Source organism: Mustela nivalis (assembly GCF_964662115.1).
Source record: "Mustela nivalis genome assembly, chromosome: 17".
In the NCBI taxonomy this organism is placed as follows: domain Eukaryota; kingdom Metazoa; phylum Chordata; class Mammalia; order Carnivora; family Mustelidae; genus Mustela; species Mustela nivalis.
The window spans coordinates 44,550,667-44,575,666 of record NC_139036.1 but is presented as its reverse complement, the minus strand read 5'-3'; the positions used below and the strand labels follow the sequence as shown (position 1 = coordinate 44,575,666).

Sequence of the window (25,000 nt, the reverse complement as noted above, 5' to 3'; positions counted from 1 at the left end):
TATATCAGCATGTGAAGCAAAGACCGTCTCTGTAACTACCGTGTATTAATGGTTCAGCTCCTGAGTGGAAATGGCCCTAAGCCTCCGGAGAGTATTACCCATCCTCAGACCCACTGTTCATTTACAGAGCAGCCAGCTGGGGGCTCTGATGTCATCGTGAAAAACCACACGTGGACTTGTATAAAGTTAGCTCTGGAAGGACTATCAGAGATCACTGAATCCTTCTTTTTCATTTCATGTATGGGCAAGTGTACAGAACCTGATGGGTACAGAACCTGATGGGTTGGGGACTAGAATCAATTTGGGGGTCTTTACCGTCACACTGTACTGCCACAGTTGATGCCCTGTCCTAGTTAAGAGGGGGTAGACAAGAGACTATGGACTCTGAAAAACAATCTGAGGGTTTTGAAGGGGTGGGGGGTGGGAGGTTGGGGTACTAGGTGGTGGGTATTATAAAGGGCAAGAATTGCATGGAGCACTGGGTGTGGTGAAAAATAATGAATACTGTTATGCTGAAAATAAAAAATAAATTAAAAAAAAAAAATTAAACAAACTGGCAATACCAAATATGGCAAGTGATTCCATGATGATCATGAAGGCCCCTGATGTACACATGCTATATAATGCCTCCCCTTGGGTATGAGCAAAATTGGTGAATATAGTATCTGCCTTATGATTATATTTGTACCCACTGACTTTTCAGTTAATCAAAAGGGAGCTTATTCTGGATAAGCCTGGCCTAATCAGCACTGCCTTTAGAAGAAGGTGAAGTGTCAGAGAGGCCTTGAGTGGCCTTGAAGATGTAGAATCCTCCATGAGTCCTACAGCTTCAAAGAAATGAATTCTACAAACAACTGTGAGAGCTCAGAAAAGAACCCAAGGTTCAGATAGCCCCCAACCCAAGCCAACGCCTGGAGGGACCCTGAGCAGAAAACCCTATTAATCTGTACCCAGACTCTGACTCATGCAAATTGTAAGGTAGCACATTTAAGTTGTTTTAAACCACAAAAAAAAAAAAAAAAAAAAAAAAAAGAGGGGGTAGACAGAAACCCACAGAGTATGAACAGCAGTGCGTGGCATCAGCTTGGGCAGGAGGAGATGGGGTTTGGTGGACAGGTGTAGAGTAGGGAGCTGGGAATCCCAGACTCGCAGTGTTGGGCAGGGAGTCCCAGAAGCAGGTGGTTTGGACGCATGGCCTGCTTTAATATTGGTGGACCGTCTCACCAAGGAGAAGAGTTGAAGTAAAACTGGGCAGGCAGGGGTGGGACCATATCGAGGAGGGTTTGAAATGCCCAACAAAAGAATTTTGACTTTATCCTTTAGGCAGTTGGGAGCTATTAAAGATTGGGGGTGCTATAGCCACATGGTCTCTGTCACCATTTCACTTCCCTGACAGAGCACAAAAGCAGCTGCAGACGATACGTAAGTGAACGAGTATCACCGTGTTCCTATAAAACTTCATTTACGAGTGTGGAATATGAACGCACATGTCACAAACTACTCTTCTTCTTTCCCTTTAGTCAACCATTTAAACCTGCAGACAGAGCCTGTCCTTTGCTAGAAGGACATGCATCATCTGTGGGCTGAACTTAACCTTGAGGGGCAAAACCTTCACCAGGCTCCCCCGCACCAGCTTGCGGCCCTGACCCTTCTTTGCCAAACATTCAGAGAGTGCTCTGAGGGGGGACAGGGAAGATTTCTTGCGTAAATCAATACCTCAACTAATTCTCCTTTCCCAGGAGCTAGACTTCCTGCACCGTGGCCAACCTAAACCTGACTCTGTGCTTTGACAACATTCCCTCCACCCTGTTCCCTCACCTGTTCACATACGGACCCCAGAAGTCCTCCAGTAAGATTGATGCTTCTGGGCAGGACAGAAGCCTGTGTCCCGAGGCGGTTTCTTTCCCCAGGCCGTCTTAAGCAAACAAGACATGAAATTCGTGTCCCCAGGCCACTTTCCCAGCCCCTGTAGTATCCTGAGGGCTGTATGTGTTTCCCAAGATCCAACTTCTCCCTCACAACCTGCTTAAGAAAGATATACATATAAAATAAATGGGGAAAATGCCACAAAGTAATGTTTAAAAAATTAATAAATGAAAATAAAGATTGGGGTGGGCTGACATGGGCAAAGCTGATGGAAGGTGGGCCAGAAAGAAGAGAGGGTGCTGGAAGGAACACCCACTTAGACACTTCTACCAATATTCAGATACAGGCTTGCAAGTGCTGGATTCCTGTTATCTGTGAGTTGGAAAAGGAGGAGTTGGGTTGGAGAGCCGTCCTCCCGTTCTTTCAGTGAGCGTTTGTCACACTTCTGTAGCACGCTAGGCCTGGTTCTTGTGAGTGTGCGCTGCGTGAGTGTGCTGTGCTGTGTGTGTAATAGATACAGTGGTGCAGAGGAGAGAGCTTCACTAATGGGAGAAAGAAGGGGAGAACTTGGTGATCAACAAAGTGCGGAAGAAACAGATTTTGAACTTGGTTGAAGTGCCAAGGAGCCTACTGAGAGAGAGAACAGTCTGAAGGGGAACGTAGCTTTAGGGAAAAGATGATGAATTCCCTGTATGCCATCTCGAGTGAGAGGAAACAGTCTGACATCTGGATAGAAATACTCGGGAGCTAGTTGGTGACGTCAGTGATCTAGCTGACTGTATTACAGGAGCTCTTGACTGAGAAGATCTTGAATTTTTTTTTTTTAAGATTTTATTTATTTATTTGTCAGAGAGAGAGAGAGAGAGCAAGAGCGAGCACAGGCAGAGTGGCAGGCAGAGTCAGAGGGAGAAGCAGGCTCCCTGCGGAGCAAGGAGCCCGATGTGGGACTCGATCCCAGGACGCTGGGATCATGACCTGAGCCGAAAGCAGCTGCTTAACCAACTGAGCCACCCAGGCGTCCCAAGAAGATCTTGAATTTTAAAAGGCCCCATTGCTTGGCTTAGACTGACTGGGATTAAGGGTTACAGTCAAACTAAAAAGATTAATTGGTAAAAGATGAGATGAAGGTTGGCTTTGGTGTTTTTCTCTCCAGAGGACTGGCTGTCTGCCTTCCAGAAGCTTAGGGCTAGTCAGAAGTTCAGCATGGCACTGCAGCCGGGAGACTGCCCACACTGGCCGCAGAGAGTTTCTGTAGATCCAGGAAGAATGAGGGAGCCATTAAGCTCCACTTCTAGAAGGAACAGTGTTTGTAGGAGCATAACATGTGAACAGCTGAGCCTGTTTTCTCGCAGGAAAGAGTATAAACCGTACCCTTGTCCATAGCTCAGTTTTTTGCTTGCTAGACATGGAGAGCCATTTAGGTGCTCATTTTGGCTCCAGCATAGTCTTGTTGACTTTGGGCCAATGCTATCCTTGTCTGCCTGCCTGAAGGAAATGTCGAGACCTTGGAAAGGAAGATGCTAGAATTCCTCAGCTGTAAACCATTTACACACCTGAAAAAGACTTTCAAACAGTACTCGGGCAGGTTATAATCGTATGTCTTCTCTTACAGGTGACATTAACTACCAGGAATTTGCTAAAAGACTCTGGGGTGACATTTATTTCAACCCCAAAACGTAAGTAGAGTGGGGACAGAGAAAGAGTTCCTAAGATTAAAACCTACATTTTTATAAGCCACGATCCTGCCTCCTGTAAGTGGAGTGGCTTCCTGAGCTCTTAGCAGAATGAAGCTGTTCCTCTTGAGGACGTTCACAGCTCAGTTCAGCCGTGCATGCGAGTCAGAACCATATGCCCTCTCAGGAATCTCTCTTTGGAAATGTTATGATCACATACACACTCCTTCCCTTTGACCCTGCTCAGATTGAGAACTTTAGGAGATATACCCTTAGGATCAGTGACATGCCTTCTTCCTGCTGGCTCACCCATAACTCTTGTTTTTTCCTCTTTAGACGAAAGTTCACCAAAAAGGCCCCAACCAGCAGCTCCCAGAGGAGCTTTGTGGAGTTTATCTTGGAGCCCCTTTATAAGATCCTCGCTCAGGTGAGTGTGTCAGGCCACCTGATTCAGGTCTGCCCTCGTAAGCATGAGGTGGAAAAGCTAGTGAACTCACACCTCCCCTTGCCCATAAACCAGCTCAGTTTCGTATCACTAAGTATGAGGATAGTTGATCACCAGTCTTCTCGATCTAGAACACTACAGTCCTCTAGATGCTGTTGAATTCAGAGTGAAGAGGAAAGATACAGAAGGAAAAGGCTCTGGAGAATTTGGTGTAAAGATTTTGTATTCAAAGGATTATGATGCTTGAGAATTAATAATGTCAGTTGTGGGGATTTGATTTACAGATCAAGTTGAGAAAGTTCTCCAGGTTTAACATATGTATATAATGTATAAGTTAAAGCATTATTTAAAAACTGGAAATAAGTTAAATGCTTACCAATGAGAATCAGGTTTAATGAATTATGGTACATCTCAAATGATTTAAGTATTTTGCATCCATTAACAGAATGGCTTATGAGCTAGCTTTTAATGACTTTTGTGGGTGTGTATGTGATGTTTGTCAAATTGAAAAGGATGCATCATGGGGCCCCTGGCTGGCTCAGTGGGTAGAGCATGCGACTCTTGATCTCTGGGTCTTGAGTTCAAGCTCTGTGTTGGGCATAGAGCTTACTAGAAAAAAGGAAGAAAGGATCCATCAGACAGTGGTAAAGATGTAGTTAAACGTGTGGGATGCAGGGCGCCTGGGTGGCTCAGTGGGTTAAAGCCTCTGCCTTCAGCTCAGGTCATGGTCCCAGGTCCTGGGATAGAGCCCCGAATCAGGCTTTCTGCTCAGCAGGGCGCCTGCCTCCCCCTCTCTGCCGGTCTCTCTGCCTGCTTGTGATTTTTCTCTGTCAAATAAATAAATAAAATCTTTAAAAAAAAAAAAAAACCCCATGGGATGCTTCATAGAAAAGAGCATAGCATTGCATTTGCATGAATTTGTGCTACCTAAAAGTCAGAAGAAAGAAGTAAAAGGGTGACATTGTACAGGAATTTTCATAGACCTTTTTTCCAAGACAGTTATAAAATATTCCAGTGTTTAATAAGCCCAGTGCACAGTGGGAACATACACATACACAAAATGTGTGTGGCCATTCCAACTGACAAAAAAGTAGAACATAGCAACAACAAGACAAAATAGCATGATTAAAATTTATTGGTGCTGAAAAATGCTTAGTATCTTGTGTCAGACTGGAATGGATTAATAAAAGAAATTTATAGAATCTGTCTCAGTAGAGACCTTGAGTCTGTTGAGAATGATTTAGCTTGGCTTTGCCCGACCAGTGGATGGACTGCTAGGTGACCTTTTTTGGTTCCTTCCAGTGCAACGATGCTCTCAATTGGAGAAGTCTCTAAAATAGGGAAGGGTGAGGGATTTCCTGAGTTTGAGGAGATGCTGCTTTGCAGACACCAGGGGGCAGCACTGAAGGTCCGTTCCAGAGGTCCAGGTTTATTGGCTGGTGTGGGCATTTAACCAAATCTTCCCCCTCCCCCCCCCCCCCAGTTGGTTTAAAGAGTAGGTACCGAAGATTTCCCTGGAACCTAATGGTTGTCCTTGCCAAGAGCTCTTCCTATAGAAGAGAACTTAGTGGAATGACCCTTGAAATTGCCCTCTGGCCTTCCCTGGTAGCAGGCACCACACCAGGGCTGTCACTGCAGCTGACATGTCTCGTATCCACACAGGTGGTGGGTGACGTGGACACCAGCCTCCCCAGGACTCTGGATGAGCTTGGCATTCACCTGACCAAGGAAGAACTGAAGCTGAACATCCGCCCCCTGCTCAGGCTGGTCTGCAAAAAATTCTTTGGCGAGTTCACAGGTAACAGAAGAGCTCACGGCCCCTTTCCCATCCCCATCGCCACATTCTGCCACAGGTGTCATGCGGAGCTCTTCCTCCTCCCACAGGGGTGTTCAGAGGTGTGAGGCTCTTGTAAATAAACTGCAGGCTGGGATGCCTGGCACCCAGATTTTCTCCCAGCTCTCTTCTTCAGTGGACGGTACCAAGGACTCTCTCTTGGGAAACAGAAGCAATTATATTTCCGTACCAGGAGGAGCATGCAAATAAAGGAGATGGGGAAGCAGATTCTGAGGTTCTAGTGTTTTTGCCAGGAGCCCGTCAGGAAGGTAGACTCCTGAGGGATATGAAGTAGTGGGAAAGCACCCGGCTCGGATTTCTTTCCCCCGAACTCCTATCTTCTCTAGTTGAGTGACACGGAAGGCAGGTGCCTCAGTGGAAAAAGCCCTAGCCTGATTGGGAATAGACCTGAGTCTTGCTGCTGTTATGGCCCTGACCCTTCCATGTGGTAAGACCCTGGGCTAGACCCCCAGTTCTTCTGTGACTCGACTTCTCATCTGTAAAATAAGGGAGGCAGAAAAGGCAATGGCTAAGGGCCCCCTCAGCAGTCTCTTGGTTCTGAGTTGGGTGGTAATTAGGTGTCTGAATCCTCCAAGGGCTAATTCTAGTAGTTCATTCTGGGCAGGCCATCAGCCCAGCCTAGGAGGTACCCACTGAAAACAGATCTGCCTTTAGCAGGGTGCTAATGGAGGTCCTCTCTGGCATGGCTCATTAGCTGTTAGAAAAACAGGAACATGTATAGAACAGAAACGTGCAGCGTTTCCCAAAAGGAAAGAATCGATTTAGGGATTATTCTAAGTAGATCTTAAAGAGATGGGGTACTTACTTAGTGTAAGCGCTCAGTCAGTGTTTCTATTCATTCAAAGAGTATGGATTGGTAGAGATACTTGAAAATTTTTGTCTGCTGAGTTCCACGGAACCACTGAGCCCTGCTTCTTACTCTTCCCTGGCGTAAGTGTGGCGCCGTAAGTTTCAGAGCTGAACATCAGTCCCCTCGCTTTTAGCTCTCTGGCCATCACAAGTAGACCCATAACTCGCCACCCACTTCCCCCGTGAGAGTGTATGCTAATGGCCTGCTCTTCTCCTTCCACAGGCTTTGTGGACATGTGTGTGCAGCATATCCCCTCTCCAAAGGTGGGCGCCAAGCCCAAGATTGAGCACACCTACACCGGTGGCGTGGATTCTGATCTCGGCGAGGCCATGAGCGACTGTGACCCCGACGTAAGGGAAAGCCCCCATTTCTCTTAATGTTTGTTCCCTCGTGTGTGGGGAAGTTGTTTTCTGGGTCATAGAAAGAATGCCTTCTTTCCATCCTTGCTTGTCACCCACTCTCCGTGAGCAAAGTCAAAGAGACCTGGATTCAGAGCCTAGTGTTACGGTGGTGTGAGCTTGGGAACATTATTCAGTCTTTCTAAGAGTCTTGGTCTGTAAAATGAGGATAATAATTTGTATGGGATTGTTACAGGAATTGAATAAGATAGAGAAAGTATTATACTGTGTTCTGCGCGGTGTCTGACAGAGAGTAAAGATTCAACAATGGGAGCTAACCTTGTTAGCCTTGGGCTTTAAAAAGATCTTTCCCAGGGGTGCCTGACTGGCTCCGTCAGTAGAGCGTGTGAGCAATGATCTCAGGGTCATGAGTTCAAGATCCACACTGAGTGTACAGCTTACTTTAAAAATAAGTAAATAAATAAAATTTAAAATAAAAAAATAGAACAGTCTTTCCCAGCCGTTCCTAAGTCAGTCTAGTTTTTTGGCATAAACACCCAAACAGTTGAGAACTGAGTTCCATCTTCGGAAAGAATTTGGGACAAGCAACTTGTAATTTTGCAAGTGAATAGTGCCCGTCTGCCATCTTAAACCTGCTTTTCTTTGCCATTGCCCTCATCCCCCTAAAGAAAAGGAAAAGAGTTCTGTTGCTCTGCCTGTGACATCTGTTAACTAAGCAGGGGTCAGGGCGTGGTTTGGAATTTTCCCAGGAGATTGACGCATCTTCCTCTAGGTCTGGGCGGTCTTTTCTCGGACCTCATGTCATTGCTATCAAGGGAGATAGAGACCGTGGTATTTACCGTGGGAATATGTGTGGTTGACCCCGCACTCCGTCCCCATCCCCAGGGTCCCCTGATGTGCCACACTACCAAGATGTACAGCACAGATGATGGAGTTCAGTTTCATGCCTTTGGCCGGGTGCTGAGTGGCACCATCCACGCCGGGCAGCCTGTGAAGGTGCTGGGGGAGAACTATACCCTGGAGGATGAGGAGGACTCCCAGATATGCACCGTGGGCCGCCTCTGGATCTCTGTAGCCAGGTACCGCCAACCAGAGCCCATAGAGGCACACCTTGGCCTTGTCACTGGAGCCACCGCAAGGAGCTGGAGGGAGTGGTCCTGCTTGGAAGCACAGTAGCTGCATGGCCCCCTATAATAGATCAGCTGACCCTCCCTCACATCTGTTGACTTCCAGTTCTTACTACCCAGAGTTGCTAGGGCCAAAAGGCAGCTACTCTTGGGATAATGCCAAGAGCCTTGCCTTTGCATTTTGAATGGCTTGTATAAACTTTGGTGGCAGGATTTCTATTTTTACTCTTAATCCTCTCTTCCTTTTCTGTGTTCCTAAGTCATAACCTCTATGTTTCTTCCCAAAAGAAATGGTCTCCCAGCCTCCACTGACTATTCTTTGACTAAGAAGATTTTGCTGGATCCCTTGTAGCTCCCCCATCTGCAGAATCAGACTTAGCTTGGGCCTCTGGGCTGCTTGTGAGTTCCTAAGTTTGGCTTCTCAGCTAGCAAGCAGAGCGGAGGCAGTCCTGTTCCTGACACTGCTGCCGCACCTTGCCGACAGCCCCCGTCCCCTCCAGGCCCACCCATTCCCACTCCCAAGAAGGTAGAAGACTGATGAGCCAAGATAGTTACAGTATCTTCTGTGATGCTTTTGGCATGTCTTTACCTTGTACCCCTTGGCCAGTGCCTTGCTTACCACTAGTACTAACTGGAACTGGGTTTTCCTATAGTCCTCTTATAGTACCACAGGCTTTTCTCTCATGTGCTAATCTGTTGGTAACTCCACTTGACCCTTGAACAACACAGATTTGAACTACATGGGTCCACTTTAATGGGGGGTTTTGTTTTTTTGTTTTTGTTTTGTTTTTGTTTTTTTCAATAAGTATGCTATAGTCCTATAAACATATTTTCTCTTGTTTAGGACTTAACTTAGTATTTTCTTTTTTCTTTAGTTTATTATAAGAATACAGTGTAGAATACATATAACACACAGATATGTGTTACTCAATTATTTATGTTATCATAGCCAACAGTAGGCTGTTAGTAGTTAAGTTTTGGGAAAAATCAGCACATACACGTGGAGTTTCAACTCGGAGGGCGGTGGCACCCCTAACCTCTGCATTGACAAGGTGTCACCTATACATATGTGAGGTTTTATGATTGGTTGTTTATTGTGTCCCTCCCCTGCTGGAAAGTGTCTGTCTGCTTCACGCCTGCGCCTGGCTCAGTGCCTGGTACCCCTTCTTATTTCGCTTCTCTGTTGCTCCAGGTACCACATTGAGGTGAACCGTGTTCCTGCTGGCAACTGGGTTCTGATCGAAGGTGTTGATCAACCAATTGTGAAGACAGCGACCATAACTGAACCTCGAGGCAATGAGGAGGTAGAGTTTTTGAAAAGGCAGCTGGATTTACTTAAGCTAGAGGGTCACATGGAGCCGTACCGCCCATGAACAACCAGCAGCAGAACTCACGGGGTACTAACCCGCAGTCATGGCTACTTCCTGGTCCTGGGCCTCGGCAAGGCTCAGTGTTCTACATCTGACCCTGCTTGATTCTCCCTGTACTCTGCTCAGAGGCTAGGAACTACGGGGAGTTCCTTTATCTTTCCCTCGTTGTTCTGCCAGAATGCGCAGGAGTAACTCCAAGCAGCACAATGGTTCCTGGTGGGGTGGTCTGTTCCTCTCTGACCTCTGCACCTCTGGTGCCCACTCAGGCCAGGTGCCCTCATTCTTCTGCATTTTGAATTTCAGGCTCAGATTTTCCGGCCCCTGAAGTTCAACACCACGTCTGTTATCAAGATTGCTGTGGAACCGGTCAACCCCTCAGAGCTGCCCAAGATGCTGGACGGTCTGCGCAAGGTCAACAAGAGCTATCCATCCCTCACCACCAAGGTACGCTCAGGGCGTGCATGAGCTGCCAGGCCCCACTGCCCAGCCGACGGGTCGGTGCTGCCCACAGCTTCATGTCTACCAGGGGTGTCTGATCCCCTTCCAGTAGCCTGCATCAGGAGCAGATGTTCCCATCTGCTGCTGTCATCTCAAAGCAGGACATGTTGGGGAGAGGGTGAGAATGCACGTGTGTGTGTGTTCATAGCCCACGGTATGGGAAAGAGATGTGTCCTGGATATGTGTCCAGAAAATATAGAGGGAAAAGTGAGTCATTTTGATCCTTCTGCATTCCTGAGCCTTCTGGCATACTTCTCTGAGTAGCTGGCTAGGGCTGAGGGGTCAGCTTATGTCCTTAGACATAGGGCAGAGTGTTCCCTAAACAGTTGTGACGGGAATAAGTCAGTGACCTTATGCCTAGCAGCACTATGCTGAATGGTCCAAGTGTCTTGAGAATTAACCCATAGGCCCCTGCTCCCCACTGGTCCTTCTTGAAGAGGCTAGAACTGAGGCTGAGCAGTGGCTCGCTGAGACTGGGTTCAAGCACCGCCTCCTGGGCTCGTCGCGTTGCTTCTGTTGCTAGCTGTTGTGGCTGTGACCCCCAGGGCTGTTGCATTTCAGGTGGAAGAGTCTGGGGAGCATGTGATTCTGGGTACCGGGGAGCTCTACCTGGACTGTGTGATGCACGACTTGCGGAAGATGTACTCAGAGATCGACATCAAGGTAAGTTAGCATCTCCTTTCTTGAGCGCCTGCCTGGCCAGGAGCTTGACTCATGGCTCCAGACTGATTTTATAAGTATCCAAACCCTTGATTCGCCTGGAAGGCCTGCGTAAAGAGGGGGTTGCTAGGGGAGGAGATGTGTTTGGGAAGAGCATGACCTGTTGCTCCCTATATGGGAAGGTATTTGAGATCTGGTTTGGCCCTTTCTACAGGGTTATTCTCAGTGTCATACGTTTAAAGTCAAAGCTCCCAAGCCAAAGTGATTCTTGGTCTTCTGTTAAAAAAACAGTTACACAACCCATCTTTGGCAGTGGATGGTTTCAGGGAGTGAGAACTGGCCCTCCTGAGTTTGCTTTCAGGTCATGATATAGCCCCTCAGTTCAAGTGCGCCTTTTTGGTAAACGTGTTTTCTCCCAGCCCCTGTGGTGGTGGGGGCGGGTGCCCTCATGTACCGGTCTTAAGCGCTTCTCCTGATGTGCCGAGGATGGGTGCTCTGGAAGACACTGGGTTCCCAGTAGCCAGCCCTGTGGGAGCTTCTGGGAGAGTGGAACGGGACCTACCAGGCTGTCCCTAGTGCCCACAGTGACAGAGCCACACGATGTTCAGTGAGCAGTGGGGGGGGTTGGCTGAACGGATGTTGGAAGACACCTTGAGGGACTATCATTTATGCCCAGGTTCAACTCACACTTACCCTTGGCTGAGTAACACAAACTCCACAGTCTGCTAGGTTTTCTCAGGCTGCTTAGTGCCGGTCTGCACTTTGCGCCGGCTGTGGGGCTTGTTGCCGACGCTGATTGAGAACGGAGTGTTGTTGCAGAGGTGGTGCCAAGCAGACCTCAGAATTCCCTTTGGCACAAGGTTGTCCTTCCAACAAATTGGGACCTTGCCTAACAATTTATTCTGTTCCCCAGGTGGCTGACCCTGTTGTCACATTTTGTGAGACGGTAGTGGAAACATCTTCACTCAAGTGCTTTGCTGAAACACCCAATAAGAAGTGAGCTGGGGAGGGGCAGTCCTGGGTGGCTCAGTGGGTTAAAGCCTCTGCCTTCAGCTCAGGTCATGGTCTCGGGGTCCTGGGATGGAGCCCCACATTGGGCTCTCTGCTCAGCAGGGAGCCTCCTTCCTCCTCTCTCTGCCTACTTGTGATCTGTCGAATAAATAAAAAAATAATATTAAAAAAAAAAAACTGGGACGCCTGGGTGGCTCAGTTGGTTGGGCAGCTGCCTTCGGCTCAGGTCATGATCCCAGCGTCCTGGGATCGAGTCCCACATCGGGCTCCTTGCTCAGCAGGGAGCCTGCTTCTCCCTCTGCCTCTGCCTGCCATTCTGTCTGCTTGTGCTCGCTTTCTCCCTCTCTCTCTCTGATAAATAAATAAAATCTTTAAAAAAAAAAAAAAAAAAACTGAGCTGGTGGGTCCGAGTGCCCCTGGGACGGACAGGGGACACTTTCCTTTCCCCACGCCTCTCCACCTTAATCACAAGCACTGTGGAGAAAGAGACCCCCAAGCCTTGGGATGAGGTCTTAGGATGCTTGAATTTTACCCCAGCACTCTCATCCCTGAGGCCTGTAGACATGATGCTGTGGTGTTCTTTGCTGGAGGTACCCCAAGAATGAGTGGCCTTGTCTTTCTGTATAATATGATCATCTTAAAATTTTGCCCTAGCAGCAGCTCCACTGTTTCTTGTTTTTTTAAGATTCTATTTTTAAGTGATCTCTACACCCAGCATGGGGCTCAAAGTCACACGCCTGAGATTAAGAGCCACCTGCTGCACTGAATGATAGATTTGAATGAAAGAAAACAGAAGATGAACCCTTTTTGCTCTACTCTAGCCCTCTGGCTTCTACTGGTGTCACTGCCTTGCCAGCCTTTTCTTAGGAATGCCCCTTCTGCAAGTCCTGCTGATCTTTATCATTACCTGTGTCCGTTATTACTAGGAACAAGATCACCATGATTGCTGAGCCCCTGGAGAAGGGCCTCGCCGAGGACATAGAGAATGAGGTGGTCCAGATCACGTGGAACAGGTGAGAACGTGGCTGTGGTTCCCAGGCTGAAAGGAGAGGAGGCACCACAGCCTGCCCACCCAGTCTCTAACGCCACCTGTCCCAGGAATCGAACTGTGACCCCAGCAGGCAGGAATCAACAGAGCTGCCGGATGCCTTCATTGTCTCCTTCTTTTCCCCAGGAAGAAACTCGGAGAATTCTTCCAGACCAAGTACGATTGGGATCTGTTGGCTGCACGTTCCATCTGGGCTTTTGGCCCTGATGCCACCGGCCCCAACATCCTGGTGGATGATACCCTGCCCTCTGAGGTACAGCAGAGCTGGTGGGAGCCATTGGGGTGGTTTCTTTGCTGTTGAGTGGAAGAAATTACAAAGTGTGATTTTTTTCCCCGAAGTGTTTTGTGGCTTCTGGTGAATCTTCTTACCAGTATACCTACCTTCTCCTCCCCCTAAACTCTGGTTGTTGCCGGGGTCACTGCTCATACATGCCCTCATGTTCTGTGCAGGTGGACAAGGCTCTTCTTGGCTCAGTGAAGGACAGTATCGTTCAAGGTTTCCAGTGGGGAACCCGAGAGGGACCCCTCTGTGATGAGCGTAAGTTCCACCCGAGCCTCGGCCTCCCCTGCCCCAGCTCTCCAGAGGCCTCGTGCCTGGGTATTTGAGGCGAGTTGGGCTCATCTATGGGCCCTGGCAGGAGAAGCAGCTCAGGACACACAGGGCCAGCCCCCGTCCTGGGGCAGCATCCTCTCCCCTCCTCCTTCCCCGTCCTAGTGCTATTGCTTGGGACATTGTGGAAATGAAGTTACTCCTAGACTGACATTTGCTCTCCAGTCCTGAGAAGGAATGTGTTCGAGGAGGGGTATCAGGTGGGAGGTGGGATCAGAATGGTTTATAGACCAGGATTGGATTTAGTGGGAAGCAATGTGCAATTCCTCGAACTTACTCTTTATCCAAAAACAATTAAACATTTATCCAAAACAATTATCCAAAATGATTAAATCCTTTATCCAAAACAATTAAACAGCAAGAAAAACACATAAACTTTTAGGAAGGCTTTACGATTCTTGAGCATGATCTGAAACAAACACGAAGAATGTGTGCTTCACCTCTGTGCTCTGCTGTAGGCCTTGGTACCCTATCAGAACGCCCATCTGCAGGGTGATTGTGTGGCCTCAAGCCAGCTGCCACGCTGCTAGAGGCTCCTGGCTGCTCTGCTCTTGGGCCCTTGACGAGTACCACAACTGCTCCTCGCTCAGCAGCTTCCCCATCTCCGTTTCAGTGATTCGAAATGTCAAGTTTAAGATCCTGGATGCAGTGGTTGCCCAAGAGCCCCTGCACCGGGGCGGGGGCCAAATCATCCCCACAGCAAGGAGAGTCGTCTATTCTGCCTTCCTCATGGTGAGTGGATGGCGCTGACCTGGTGCGGGGCATTAGGTAGAAGTCCAAGCTTTGGGGGCATCAAGACTACGGCCCTTCCAGTCTTTTCTTTGCCCGGATCCTTGGTCCCCAGCCTTCCCCAAGCTGAGGAAGCCTTTCTTGTCCCACTGCAGGCCACTCCTCGTCTGATGGAGCCTTACTACTTTGTGGAGGTCCAGGCCCCTGCGGATTGTGTCTCCGCTGTGTACACCGTCCTGGCCAGGCGCAGGCGAGTCACCGGGATGGCGTGTTAGGGAGGGTGCAGAGAGCAGGAGCACAGCAAGAAGTTACCGGGCTCCTGTGGGGAAGCAATGGGCCTCCTGCACAGTCTCTGTTCCTAAAAACCCACTGAGCTGGTTTTTCAGAAGGAAGTGGGAAAGATTTAAGGCAATCCCCAGCTTCACCACAGATAAAAATTTTAAGATTCCTTCTTGGGTCCTCTCTCCTTGGAGAGCCCTTGGGGAAAGTACTGAAATGTGTCAGTGGGGGGAAAGTCTGTAGGACCTTGTCTCGTCAGTGTTTCCACTCTCGCCTAGCGGTCACTGCCCCCTTTGACAGCCACAGGAAAGGACACTGAGGGCCTCAAGCCTTTTCCGCCCACTATAGCATGATTGTGGTTATTCTTTCTTTGATGGGAACTCTGTGTTGTGATACATTTGGGGCCAGATTCTTTCTTTGCTTTTGGTCTCCGTAGGACAAGGGACTCAGCCTTTCTTTTTCTGTCGCAGGGGGCATGTGACTCAGGATGCACCCATCCCAGGCTCCCCTCTCTACACCATCAAAGCTTTCATCCCCGCCATTGATTCTTTTGGCTTTGAGACTGATCTGCGGACTCACACCCAAGGGCAAGCCTTTTCCTTGTCTGTCTTCCACCATTGGCAGGTGAGAAAACGGTGCAGGCTGGCCAGCGTGGCCTCCCACCTGTTCAAGGCCAGTCCCCTCTGGCCTGTTCCCCTTCCAAGCCCCAAGTGAGATTTCTAACATCTTAGACAAGAGTCGTAGACCTCCTGAAACCACTTTACCTTCCAGATTGTGCCCGGTGATCCTCTGGACAAGAGCATTGTCATCCGCCCGCTGGAGCCACAACCTGCTCCTCACCTGGCCCGGGAATTCATGATCAAAACCCGTCGCAGGAAGGTATGCGTCCCTCCGGCCCATGGCCAGCCCTCATTCCCCGGGGCTCTTGGCAGGGGTTGGATCTCTTTTCATTTCTTCCTTTGGGACCTTTTTCCTAAAGAGTGGGAGCAGTTCACTGCACAGTGCAGAGAGAGCCCTCCAGTCCCCAGACCCAAGGCCCAGTCCGGCTGGCAGGGGAGCACCTTTTCCCATTGGCAATTCCTGAAATAGCTGGCCCAGTTTTCCCACACCAGCACACACTCCCACCCCCAGAATGGGTCTCAGATGGCCTTCAGCTCTGTCGGCCACCACACGGGCTCTTCCCTGCGTCGCCCCCACTCCTGCAGGGCCTGAGTGAGGACGTAAGCATCAGCAAGTTCTTCGATGACCCCATGTTGCTGGAGCTCGCCAAGCAGGATGTTGTGCTCAACTACCCCATGTGAGTGCTGGGGCTCCCAGCGGCCCCTGCTCCCTGCAGCAGGCTGTGTCCTGCACTTGAAGCTGGGACCTGGTGGACCCGGACTCCACGTTGTCAGCGTCAGAGAGCTTCTGTGGCCGTTTTTAACCACCCCAAACCCTCCGACCCAGAGTCCCAGGAAGGAAGAAGTATCTGGCCTCCCAGTTTCTCTGCAGCCTCTGCCTGGCTCCATGCCCAGGGACCAGAGCGGAGCTTGGACTGCGGGAGGGAGAAGGGGACGAAGTGTTTAACCCCAGGGGGCCCTGTCTTCAGGATTTACATGGAATGTTTTTTGTTGTTTTTTTTTAAAGTTTGACCTTAGACATGGTTTTTAAGTGAACAGAACATTCTGACCTCTGCCTTGCTCTGTTCCTTTCATCTTCACCCCCATCCCCTTCCCTCCAGCACAGTGTGGTCCTGCCACTTGGGTTCTGAATATATGTCGTCTCCTATGGCTCTTCTCCCAGCTGCAGTCTTCCTGCCTGGATGCCCTGGGCAGCAGCCTGTGCTGGGAAGGATGCCAGTCTCTCGATGCAGTGCTCCCGTGGATGTCGAGGCCACTTCCTTACCTCTGCCCTTCCCCTTCCCGCACTCGCCTCTTTACTTTCCTCCTTCTGGGTAGGACCTGGGCTGGCTTGGGAGGTGTCAGGCTTCTGGGACCAGAGGCTCTTGCCCCTGGAGAATCTCCCTTGCCCTGGGGCTGGGGGCTTCAGTCCAGGACTCCGACTTCTAAACCTTTCTCTAAACCACACACACACAGACACACAGACACACACTGCTATCGGTCCCTTACTCTACTATCCCCCATGTGAAGAAGAGACTTGATTTTCTTCAAAACTGCTTTATTAGGAACGTACCAGGGATTGATGGACGAGGCTCTGACTGCCCCAGGCCCTACAGGAGTCCTACTTCTCCCCAGGATCCTGTGCTGATCTCTTGATGTAGTCTCTGTACATCGTGTACACAGCACCTGCGGGAGGGAGAAGGGGAAACGTCCCATAACACCGAACCCTGTACCCATCCTCTGGCTCGCCCAGGAGTCTGACTCCAGCCATTCCCCTGAGAGTCCAGCTTCCCTGCTCGTCTTGTAGAGCAGTTCCCTGCTCTAGGTCTCAACAGCTGCTGCCAGCACCCGGCCACAGGGCCTAGGGAAACACCCCGCTGGCAGTTCACAGAGCACTTCCACGCAGATCCCCTGTCTGGGACGCCTCACAGCAGCCTGCGAGGTGGGCCAGCCAGGGTGCTCATCATCCTGTCAGGGCAACCGAGGCTCAGAGAAGGGCGTTTGTCCACTGTCACACAGCTAGTCGGAGTGTCTGCCTCTTGACCCAGAGAGGAAGAGAAGTTCAGCATATGTTCTGCTCTGTGATATTTCTCATCTCTAGAACCGACTGTCACAAAACCAATGGAGCACCACCCCCACAGGCCCTGGGATGGGAGATAAAACAGGGAACCCTGAGATGGCTTGGGTTGAGGAATTCATCCAAGACTTGCTGTGGAGCCCAGTATAGGGAACAGGGACTAAAATCATAATCGCTTAACTGTCCGGACTCACAGCCAGATTTTGCCTAATCAGCTCTGTTCTGAGACCCCAGCAGCCACTCACCTAGCATGACCGCACCCACGGCACAGGCCTGCGCTGCCACGCGGGTGTGAATCAGGTGTATGGACATCTTGGTGGAACCACGTGCCTTCAGCCGATAAATCCGGTAGGCTGCCACTGCCAGGCAGCATCCTAAGCCTGTAGGCAGAGAACATGACCATTGGGCCTCAGTCACCACTGGCATGCCTCCCCTGATGAGCAACCCCCTCCCTAGGCAACCTGGGCATCTGGAATAAACCCCAGCTTTCCTGCCACTTCATGGAGGGAGAGGGGGACAGTCATCCGAATATTGAGTTGTTTCCACTCCGTGGTGTTTTCGGAGTGGCTGCTTCCCTCCAGTGTCACCCACCCTGAACCCCCTCCCCACACTGGCTCTTCCCGGGCCCTTCTCCAACCACTGTTGGCTCCCACAGCCGCTTTCCTGCTCTCAAGACCCTGAGGAAGGAAGGCCTGGGAGACCCCAAGTGGCTCCTTCCTCTCCTGACACTGTGTCGATGCCCCACGTTTCCCTGCACCCCAAGCCCTCAGTTGGCCACCGTCTCCACCTGTCCAGGCTCCCTCATTTCCTTGTCGGGCATGTCCCTTTGTTCCTTGGCACCTTTGCTGCTGGTTCACTCCTCTCCTGGCTGTTGAGTGCTCCGTGGGCAGAACACTTGAGTTCTCTGCTTCATTTGAAAAGACCAGGAGGCCATTCTCTGAGGGCAGGCCCCTCCTTGCCCTCTTCCCTTACTTTCCTACTCACCGACAGGCACCAGCGGAGACTCCCTGGTCTTCCTCAGGAACTTCTGAGACACACTGTCTTCGCCCTCAGGTGGTGCCCACCAGCCTTTGTTTGCAGACATGATCCTGGCCCCAGGGTTTTCAGCTGGGTCTCTGAGGCTTCAGCCCAGTCCTAGAAAGAGGAACCCCATAATAAGAACTCTGATTCTCCTCAGTCTACGGTAGAAAGGAGGGAGTTGCCCGCTAAAACCCTCTCTTACCATGCCCCAACACAGCCGCTACTTGAAAAGATGTCCCAAGTCTCCTGTGTCAGAAGGCTGGACCACTAGTACCGTTTCTCCCATCCCTTCTTTCTAACATAGGCCTCTTCCTCTGCTCATTCTGACTTCACTCTTTCCCCTGCTCTCCCCTCCCGTCCCCAGACTTCCATTTGTATCCCTATGTGATCCTTGGGTCAAGAAAAGCAGCTGGAAAAATCCGCAGATGAGGGTGGGAGGAACAGGCCTTGAGCCTTGGGACCCCCACTGGCCTTGAATCTGTGACGGTTGTTCCTGAGGGAGCTACAGAACGGGATCTGGCCCCAGGGAGCCAGAGTCATCCCAGTGTTAGAGCCCTGGTTACTGAATCACCAGAGCCAAAGACTAAAATGAGTGGACATTGATTTGTGAATAATTTAGCATAGATTTTGGACATTAGTACTAATGGAACTAATTCTGGTCCCTGAACTGCTCCCATTTCCATCTCTTGCCAAGTTCTTTGCCATTGCCGAACCCCTGCCTCCCTCCCTGGGCAGGTGACCCCTATTGCTCTACTTGCTAACCCCAGTAAACATCTGCTCTGATCATAAACTAGACTGAGTCGCCGAGTCCTGGTCCACAGATCAGGGCTTCTGCCTGTGAGGTGCCTTCTAGGTCAGACCATGAGACCGCCTCCCTGCGGGAGGTGGACTCCATTCCTAGTTGCCTCTTCTCTCCTGGAGGAGCAAGGACTGTCGGCCCCACAAGTTCTCAGCATGCTGGTGCTTACCCTAGGAGATGGCTAGAAAGTAGAATGCGAGCAGCCCGGCCAGGGCTCAGCATCTGTTGTTTTGAACCGGCCAGGAGCCGATGATGGAGCTGCCACTGTGGGGTCAGGGAAGCAAGCTTTAATGGGGACTTTGAAGTCAGGAATGGAGAGGGGAGGAGATAGGCCAGGGCATCAGTCTTAACCCCCCATTTGCTGAGTTCCAGGCCGCAGCTCCAAGCGCTGGAAAGTAATGAAAGATAGATGGTGGGAGCCCTTAACTAGATTCAGTCTGTTAATTCCCATGGCAGTAAGGGGCTGGATCAGACAGGGACTTGCTACGGAGAACAGAGCTGGAAACACAGAGGCGAGAAACGATAGAGATCCTTGGTTCTCCTGCAAGCTACACTGCTTCAAACACGAACAATGTGGGATGTAAATAAAACGCCCCAAATCCCAATCGTGGTCTTGATCCTTCCAAAGGAGGCTTTTTAGATCAAGCAGATTCATCCAGGGTATGACCACTAGGACTTCCTCACGTCTGCAGGGCTCCTTGGACTGCCCACGGGGCTGAGATGCTCACTCATACTCCCTCGGGACAGAGATGACAACGACCTGCGTTATCATCTACTTTGTTTGAGGTGCTTACATTGCAGGCCTCCCAACTGTTCTGTACGCTAAGTAGTAGTTTATTCACAGACCAGGAACTGAGCTTCTGAGAGGCTCAGAGACTTATCCAAGAGTGCATAGCACCCTTGGCCATGTCAGGATCTGAATCTAGGTCTGACCGTCTCCAGGCTTTGTCCTTGTAGTCCGCTTCCCACAGGCTGACCAAGCAAAGACCCTCCATCCAGGCTGAAGCTTAGGACTGCTGATCAGTTGTGGCACCCTGGATTCAGAGAAGAGGAGAAAAGAACCTTCTTGTTCATAAGCAAGTGGACAAAGATTGAAGTACACTATGGAGAGTCCCACTCCATCCCAGGCCTTTGCTCCTGCCCTAGATCCTCAGCCCTACGTGTCTGTCCAAAAGGGGCTTTTCAGCCCTGGATATCTGTCCAGCAGCTGAAGTCTTTCTTTTCTCTCCCCAAGCACTCACTGCTCTAGGAAAAGACCCAGGGTCACAGCAGCTCCCCAGGGCCTTCACGTATCCCCAGCGTCCATGGGAACTCTCCTTCCAGTCATTCACACACACTCTCCCGGGCCGTCTCTCCCGGTCCCAGCGGTGGCCTGAATTCTCAAGAGATGGATGGTCTGGGCCAGAGGCAGAGGGATGGAACTTCCTGGATGAGACAGAGCAAGAATCAGGATCGACTTCATGCTCTTTGGAGAACAGGGGCCAAGCTGTGGAGAGCAAAGTTCAACTTCCTTGAGAGGGTCTCCCTTCTTGCTGGGCTTCTGTTGATGCTCCTGGAGCCTCTCAGCCCAGGATTGAGAAAAGAATAAAACACATGGGTCGCCTGGGTGGCTCAGTGGATTAAAGCCTCTCCCTTGGGCTCACTCAGGTCATGATCCCAGGGTCCTGGGATGGAGCCCCGCATCGGGCTCTATGCTCAGCAGGGAGCCTGCTTCTCTGCCTACTTGTGATCTCTGTCTGTCAAATAAATAAATAAAAATTAAAAAAAAAAAAAAAAGAAGAAGAAGAATACACGTTTGCTATGATTTTCTGAGCACCTACAAGGCCAGAAATGTGCTCATTGCTTTAAGTAGGTTATTTTTTTTTTTAAGATTTTATTTATTTATTTGACAGACAGAGATCACAAGTAGGCAGAGAGGCAGGCAGAAAGAGGGGGGGGGGGGAAGCAGGCTTCCTGCGGAGCAGAGAGCCCGATGCGGGGCTCGATCCCCGGACCCTGAGATCATGACCCGAGCTGAAGGCAGCAGCCCAAACCACTGAGCCACCCAGGCGCCCCTTAAGTAGGTTATTTTATTTAATCCTCACAATTCTGTTAAGGTGGGTACTATTATTCCCATTTCACGGATGAAAAACTGAGGCTTGGGTAAAAGGTCTTGTGCCAGGTCACAGTAAGTGACAGAAAAAAAAAAAAAAAACAGCCAGACTAATAACTGTTCCTAAAATCAAATCTCACTGCTCTGGACTAATGAGAGAAGGATTGTAAACCGGAGGGAAGCTCTTGAAACAGAGGAAATAAAATTGCTTTTTACTTCTGAGAGCACACTAAAACTTCAAAGAACAGACTTCTGTAGAGTACCACTAAGATAAATTATGATAACATTTTTGTTACTATGCCAAGTCTTCAGTAATTATTTCTTTAAGCATTTCTACATTTAATTTACTTAGTAAACCTTTTGTCCTTCCAGGTCATGTCACACTCATAGAAATTCTAATTTAAAAGGGTCTAATTGAGTGATGCAGACAGACTTAATGGATCTGGAGCGTAGGCCACAAGCAGACATGGGGTCAGTCAGCTGCTTGAATGACCACTCTCTGAATATTTGGTCTTTTGCCACTGTCTTTTGAGTCTATGCCGTCATCTGTAAAATGGAGAATGGAGGTAGCATCTACCCCTAGGATTATTGTAAGAGTTAAATAAGATGATTGTTAGAATCCCCCTGCACAGGGCCTGCTCCTATTCCTCCAGAATGAGCAAGCATCAGGATAGAGGGAGCAGGCTGGGGGAGAAGTGGAAAGTCCCTAACAACAGATGGAAAGGTTGCCGCGTTCCAGGTGGTCCCAATTCAGCATACCCTTGTCCCTCCCCAACCTTCTTTTCTTTCTTGGCCTTCTTTACCTTAACTGGAAGCTTCAGGGTTGTTCTCCCTATTGTGTTGAGAGGCGGGTGGCTAAGACTTTAAGTGCTGCGTGAATTAAGACATTTGCTATGCTATATATAGCCCAAGGGAGCTGAGGGACCAGACAGGGAAAGGAGGGCCAGCAACTCTTTCACCTTCAACTAAGGAGTGCTGTGAGTGAGGGGATGCTGAAGAATGAACTGGACAAGGAACAGAAGATGCTTGAATTGGGATTGGAATGCGGAGGACCCAGGCTGAAGGGCTGGGGGAAATCACAGGAGAGAAAACACGAGGCCATATATAGTAGTGTCTCAGGGATTTGAGGTGCTGGGAGTGGGGGGGAACAGGAGCAGGCTGGAAGTTTCCAGATAATAGGGCTAGGCGGAGGCAGCCTCTCCAGAAAGTGCCTGGGGTGACATCCCCTCCCCTAAAAGCAGGCAGGGAGTTCAAAGGACCTTGCAGTATTTGTCCAAGGACAGCCCCAAGAGCCACAGGCCTGGGGCCAGGAAAGTGCCTTTGTTACCACCAATCTTTCTGGGGAGACTACTCACACATTTAAAAAGCTGCTAAGAGGGTGTGGATGGTAGTGATTGGAAGGCTGCCTCCGGCTGTAGTAGTGCTGACGATGTAGGATCACTTCTTGTGAAGGACCAATTTTGAACACACCTGTCTCAGATGATGAATGGATGTGCCAGAGATTTGAATGTTTTGCTAAGATCCTTGTGTTGGGTGCTTTTGAATACCCAAATTACCTGGCTTCCACTGAAGAGCACTGGGAGGCCTAATGCCTTTGGAGCCTACAAGATTTAGGCACTTCACGTATTTTACTTCATCCTCACAACAGCCCCCAACAGATGGATCTCGTCTCCATTTTACAGATGAAGAAACCACGGCTCAGAAAGGTTAAGTAACGGCCAGATCGCACAGCAGGTAAATGGCCGAGCTATCCAACCAATAATATTAACCACTATAGACCAGCTGACAGTGGAAAATTAACATAGCAAATAATAATGGGACTTCATGTACATTTCACCATCACTTTCTTCCACCATCCACCATCGTAGCAATATAAGTAAACAAGTACAAACAGCTGGGCAGAGAGAACATCTAGAAATTCAAAGACTGCACCTACCGCACCACTTCTCACCAACGCAGGGTGGTTCCTGAGCCAGCACACTGCGATCTAGGTGCATCCAGAAGTCCTCGCCTGGTGGGTGGTACCAGAACCGGTCCTCTCCCAGATGCTTCTCCCCCCCCATCTCCCGCACACACTTCACCTATCCCTCATTTGCAAGTAAATAGACCGTAATTTAAAATTCTGCCTTAGTACACAGGAACTGCTAACTGGGCTCAAGGAAGCACGGGGGAGAGGGGGGGAATGGGAGAGGGGAAGGGGGTCATCCTACTGTTCTTTCTAATCTTTCTATCTGTACAAACACATTCAAAAAAAATTTTTACAACAAAAAAATGTGCTTCACCCACCATCCCTGGAGGCAGGGAGAAATAATATAATGTGTCCCATAAGTCAACTGAAACTGCCGGGGATTCTGGGGAGAAGGGTGTGCTACTCATCCTCGCAACCCCCCACCCCCAGCACATGCAATCAAGACCTGGTTTAACAGGAAGCTTCCTCACTACCCAGCCTGTCTGGGGCCCTCAGGGCTTCCCGTTGCCAGCAGGCAGCTTTCGGAAAATCCTACCTCTCTGAGCCTTTGCTCCCATCCCCCAGGACACAGCAATCTACTCTTGAGTTTATCAGCCAAGTGGGGACCCTGGAAAATGTGTAATGGAAATAGTGACACACACTGCAGTCTTCAAGTTGACCCTGCAGTTCCCAAACCACAGAGCCCCAGGGTGACTCTCAAGTTCTCAAACTGGGTTTTGATCCTTTCCTGCCTGGGCCCCATGTGAATAAAAAGTGATGTGGTTCTCACAACACCCGCCTCCACCACTCTCTGCCAGAGGCTTGGAAAGCAGACCCCTTCCCTGTTTGAAGCTGGGGCTCTTTTTCTGCCCTCGGGTAGCCGGTCTTTTTGCGCTAGCCAGGGCAAGCGCTCAGTCACTCATTCACTCTGCTTGTACTTGCTAAGCACCTACTACGTGGTGTGCTCTGCTCTAGAAGCTGAGAGCCAGTGGCCCTCCCTTCAGGGAACTCACATTGTAGCGGTTGCCGTTCTGCTCTAGACCCTGGTTGACAAGGGAGCAGAAGGCAAGCTGAAGACACAGCACAAGCTGACACGCGGTGACCTCCTCCCCCACCCAGGTGGGATCTATGTGACATTCCTCAGCCCTACAGCTAAGAGAATGAAAAACAAATGGCTCCCCACGACAAATCCTTCCCCTAGGTAACCTCTATAGAGGTTACACTCCTTCAAGACCGAGTTTCCCTCCGTTTACAATAGTCTTAGTGATTTACAGGGAAAAAGCATTCTTATCAATAACCTAGCTTCCAGAAGGAACTGTAGATAAAATTAAATGTTTTTATACGTGCAGCCCATTGACCCATACTTGAGGCAGGCAAAGTATAACTTCCTCCAGGAAGCTCCCAACTGTCTTAATGTTAATGCCTTGCTAGAGGGGAAAACAACCTTAGCTCGACAAGGGCAAAGCCTCCAGCACCTGGTAGGTCCTCTTTAGCATATGAAAATTCTTCTGAAAACCTCCCTTTTCCCTTACCTCCCCCAACTCCAAGTACTTCATCAATTGCTCCTCACAACTCCTGCACCGCTCTTTCCGCCCACAGTCCAGTCCCCGGTGCTTTAATAAAACCATCTTTTTTTTTTTTTAAGATTCTATTTATTTATTTGACAGAGATCACAAGTAGGCAGAGAGGCAGATAGAGAGAGGGAGGAAAGCAGGCTCCCCGCTGAGCAGAGAATCCGATATGGGGCTCGATCCCAGGACCCTGAGATCATGACCTGGCCAAAGGCAGAGACTTAACCCACTGAGCCACCCAGGCGCCCCAATAAAACCACCTTTTTGCACCAAGACGTCTCAAGAATTCTTTTTTGGCTGTTAGCTTTGATCCCTAACATCTTTCCTATATCACTGGGACCGCCTGGATCAGAGATCCTCTGACTTGGGTTTCTGGCTTCAGTTTATCACCTATAACTAAATTAAAAGATGTCATTATCTGGGAAGGTGATAAAAGAGAGAAGAGTTACATTTCTGGGGTTATTTTCAACTATGCGCAGGTAAAACAACTTAGCTTCCATGGATCTTATTATTT

At 49.6% G+C, this 25,000-nt stretch overlaps 2 protein-coding genes across 5 annotated transcripts in view; one reads left to right on the top strand and one right to left on the bottom strand.

Moving 5' to 3' along the window:
* The window catches only part of EFTUD2 (elongation factor Tu GTP binding domain containing 2), a 42,256-nt gene extending 26,204 nt beyond the window's left edge, over positions 1–16,052 (top strand). Inside the window, exons 12-28 of the mRNA XM_082706335.1 lie at positions 3,479–3,542; positions 3,876–3,966; positions 5,647–5,782; positions 6,912–7,039; positions 7,934–8,127; positions 9,368–9,479; positions 9,849–9,989; positions 10,605–10,706; positions 11,617–11,699; positions 12,641–12,727; positions 12,889–13,015; positions 13,213–13,300; positions 13,986–14,104; positions 14,257–14,351; positions 14,851–15,004; positions 15,152–15,259; positions 15,586–16,052. Of these exons, the coding sequence (XP_082562461.1) occupies positions 3,479–3,542; positions 3,876–3,966; positions 5,647–5,782; positions 6,912–7,039; positions 7,934–8,127; positions 9,368–9,479; positions 9,849–9,989; positions 10,605–10,706; positions 11,617–11,699; positions 12,641–12,727; positions 12,889–13,015; positions 13,213–13,300; positions 13,986–14,104; positions 14,257–14,351; positions 14,851–15,004; positions 15,152–15,259; positions 15,586–15,681 (1,925 nt within the window). The 3' untranslated portion in view covers positions 15,682–16,052. The remainder of the gene's footprint in view (positions 1–3,478; positions 3,543–3,875; positions 3,967–5,646; positions 5,783–6,911; positions 7,040–7,933; positions 8,128–9,367; positions 9,480–9,848; positions 9,990–10,604; positions 10,707–11,616; positions 11,700–12,640; positions 12,728–12,888; positions 13,016–13,212; positions 13,301–13,985; positions 14,105–14,256; positions 14,352–14,850; positions 15,005–15,151; positions 15,260–15,585) is intronic.
* Positions 16,053–16,520: 468 nt separating this feature from the next.
* HIGD1B (HIG1 hypoxia inducible domain family member 1B) lies at positions 16,521–23,503 on the bottom strand. Of its 4 annotated transcripts, none has more exons than XM_082706447.1 (5): positions 23,472–23,503; positions 19,809–19,909; positions 18,041–18,190; positions 17,302–17,436; positions 16,521–16,665 (listed from the first exon to the last, which is right to left on the bottom strand). In XM_082706447.1, exons 3-5 carry the CDS (start codon positions 18,138–18,140, stop codon positions 16,601–16,603), a joined length of 300 nt encoding a protein of 99 aa, XP_082562573.1. In that variant the 5' UTR covers positions 18,141–18,190; positions 19,809–19,909; positions 23,472–23,503; the 3' UTR covers positions 16,521–16,600. The 4 variants fall into 4 exon arrangements, with proteins under 4 accessions (XP_082562573.1, XP_082562571.1, XP_082562570.1 ...); XM_082706445.1 differs by having other exon boundaries at positions 22,904–23,481; XM_082706444.1 differs by lacking the exons at positions 19,809–19,909; positions 23,472–23,503 and adding an exon at positions 19,045–19,454.
* Positions 23,504–25,000: the final 1,497 nt, after the last annotated feature.

Coding starts and splice junctions, on each gene's coding strand:
- HIGD1B (XM_082706447.1), bottom strand. CDS start 18,140: ATGTCTGCAAACAAAGGCTGGTGGGCACCACCTGAGGGCGAAGACAGT. Junction 17,437..18,040: donor GTCTCCGCTGGTGCCTGTCG/GTGAGTAGGAAA, acceptor CTCTGCCTACAG/GCTTAGGATGCTGCCTGGCA. Junction 16,666..17,301: donor CGTGGGTGCGGTCATGCTAG/GTGAGTGGCTGC, acceptor TCCCTCCCGCAG/GTGCTGTGTACACGATGTAC.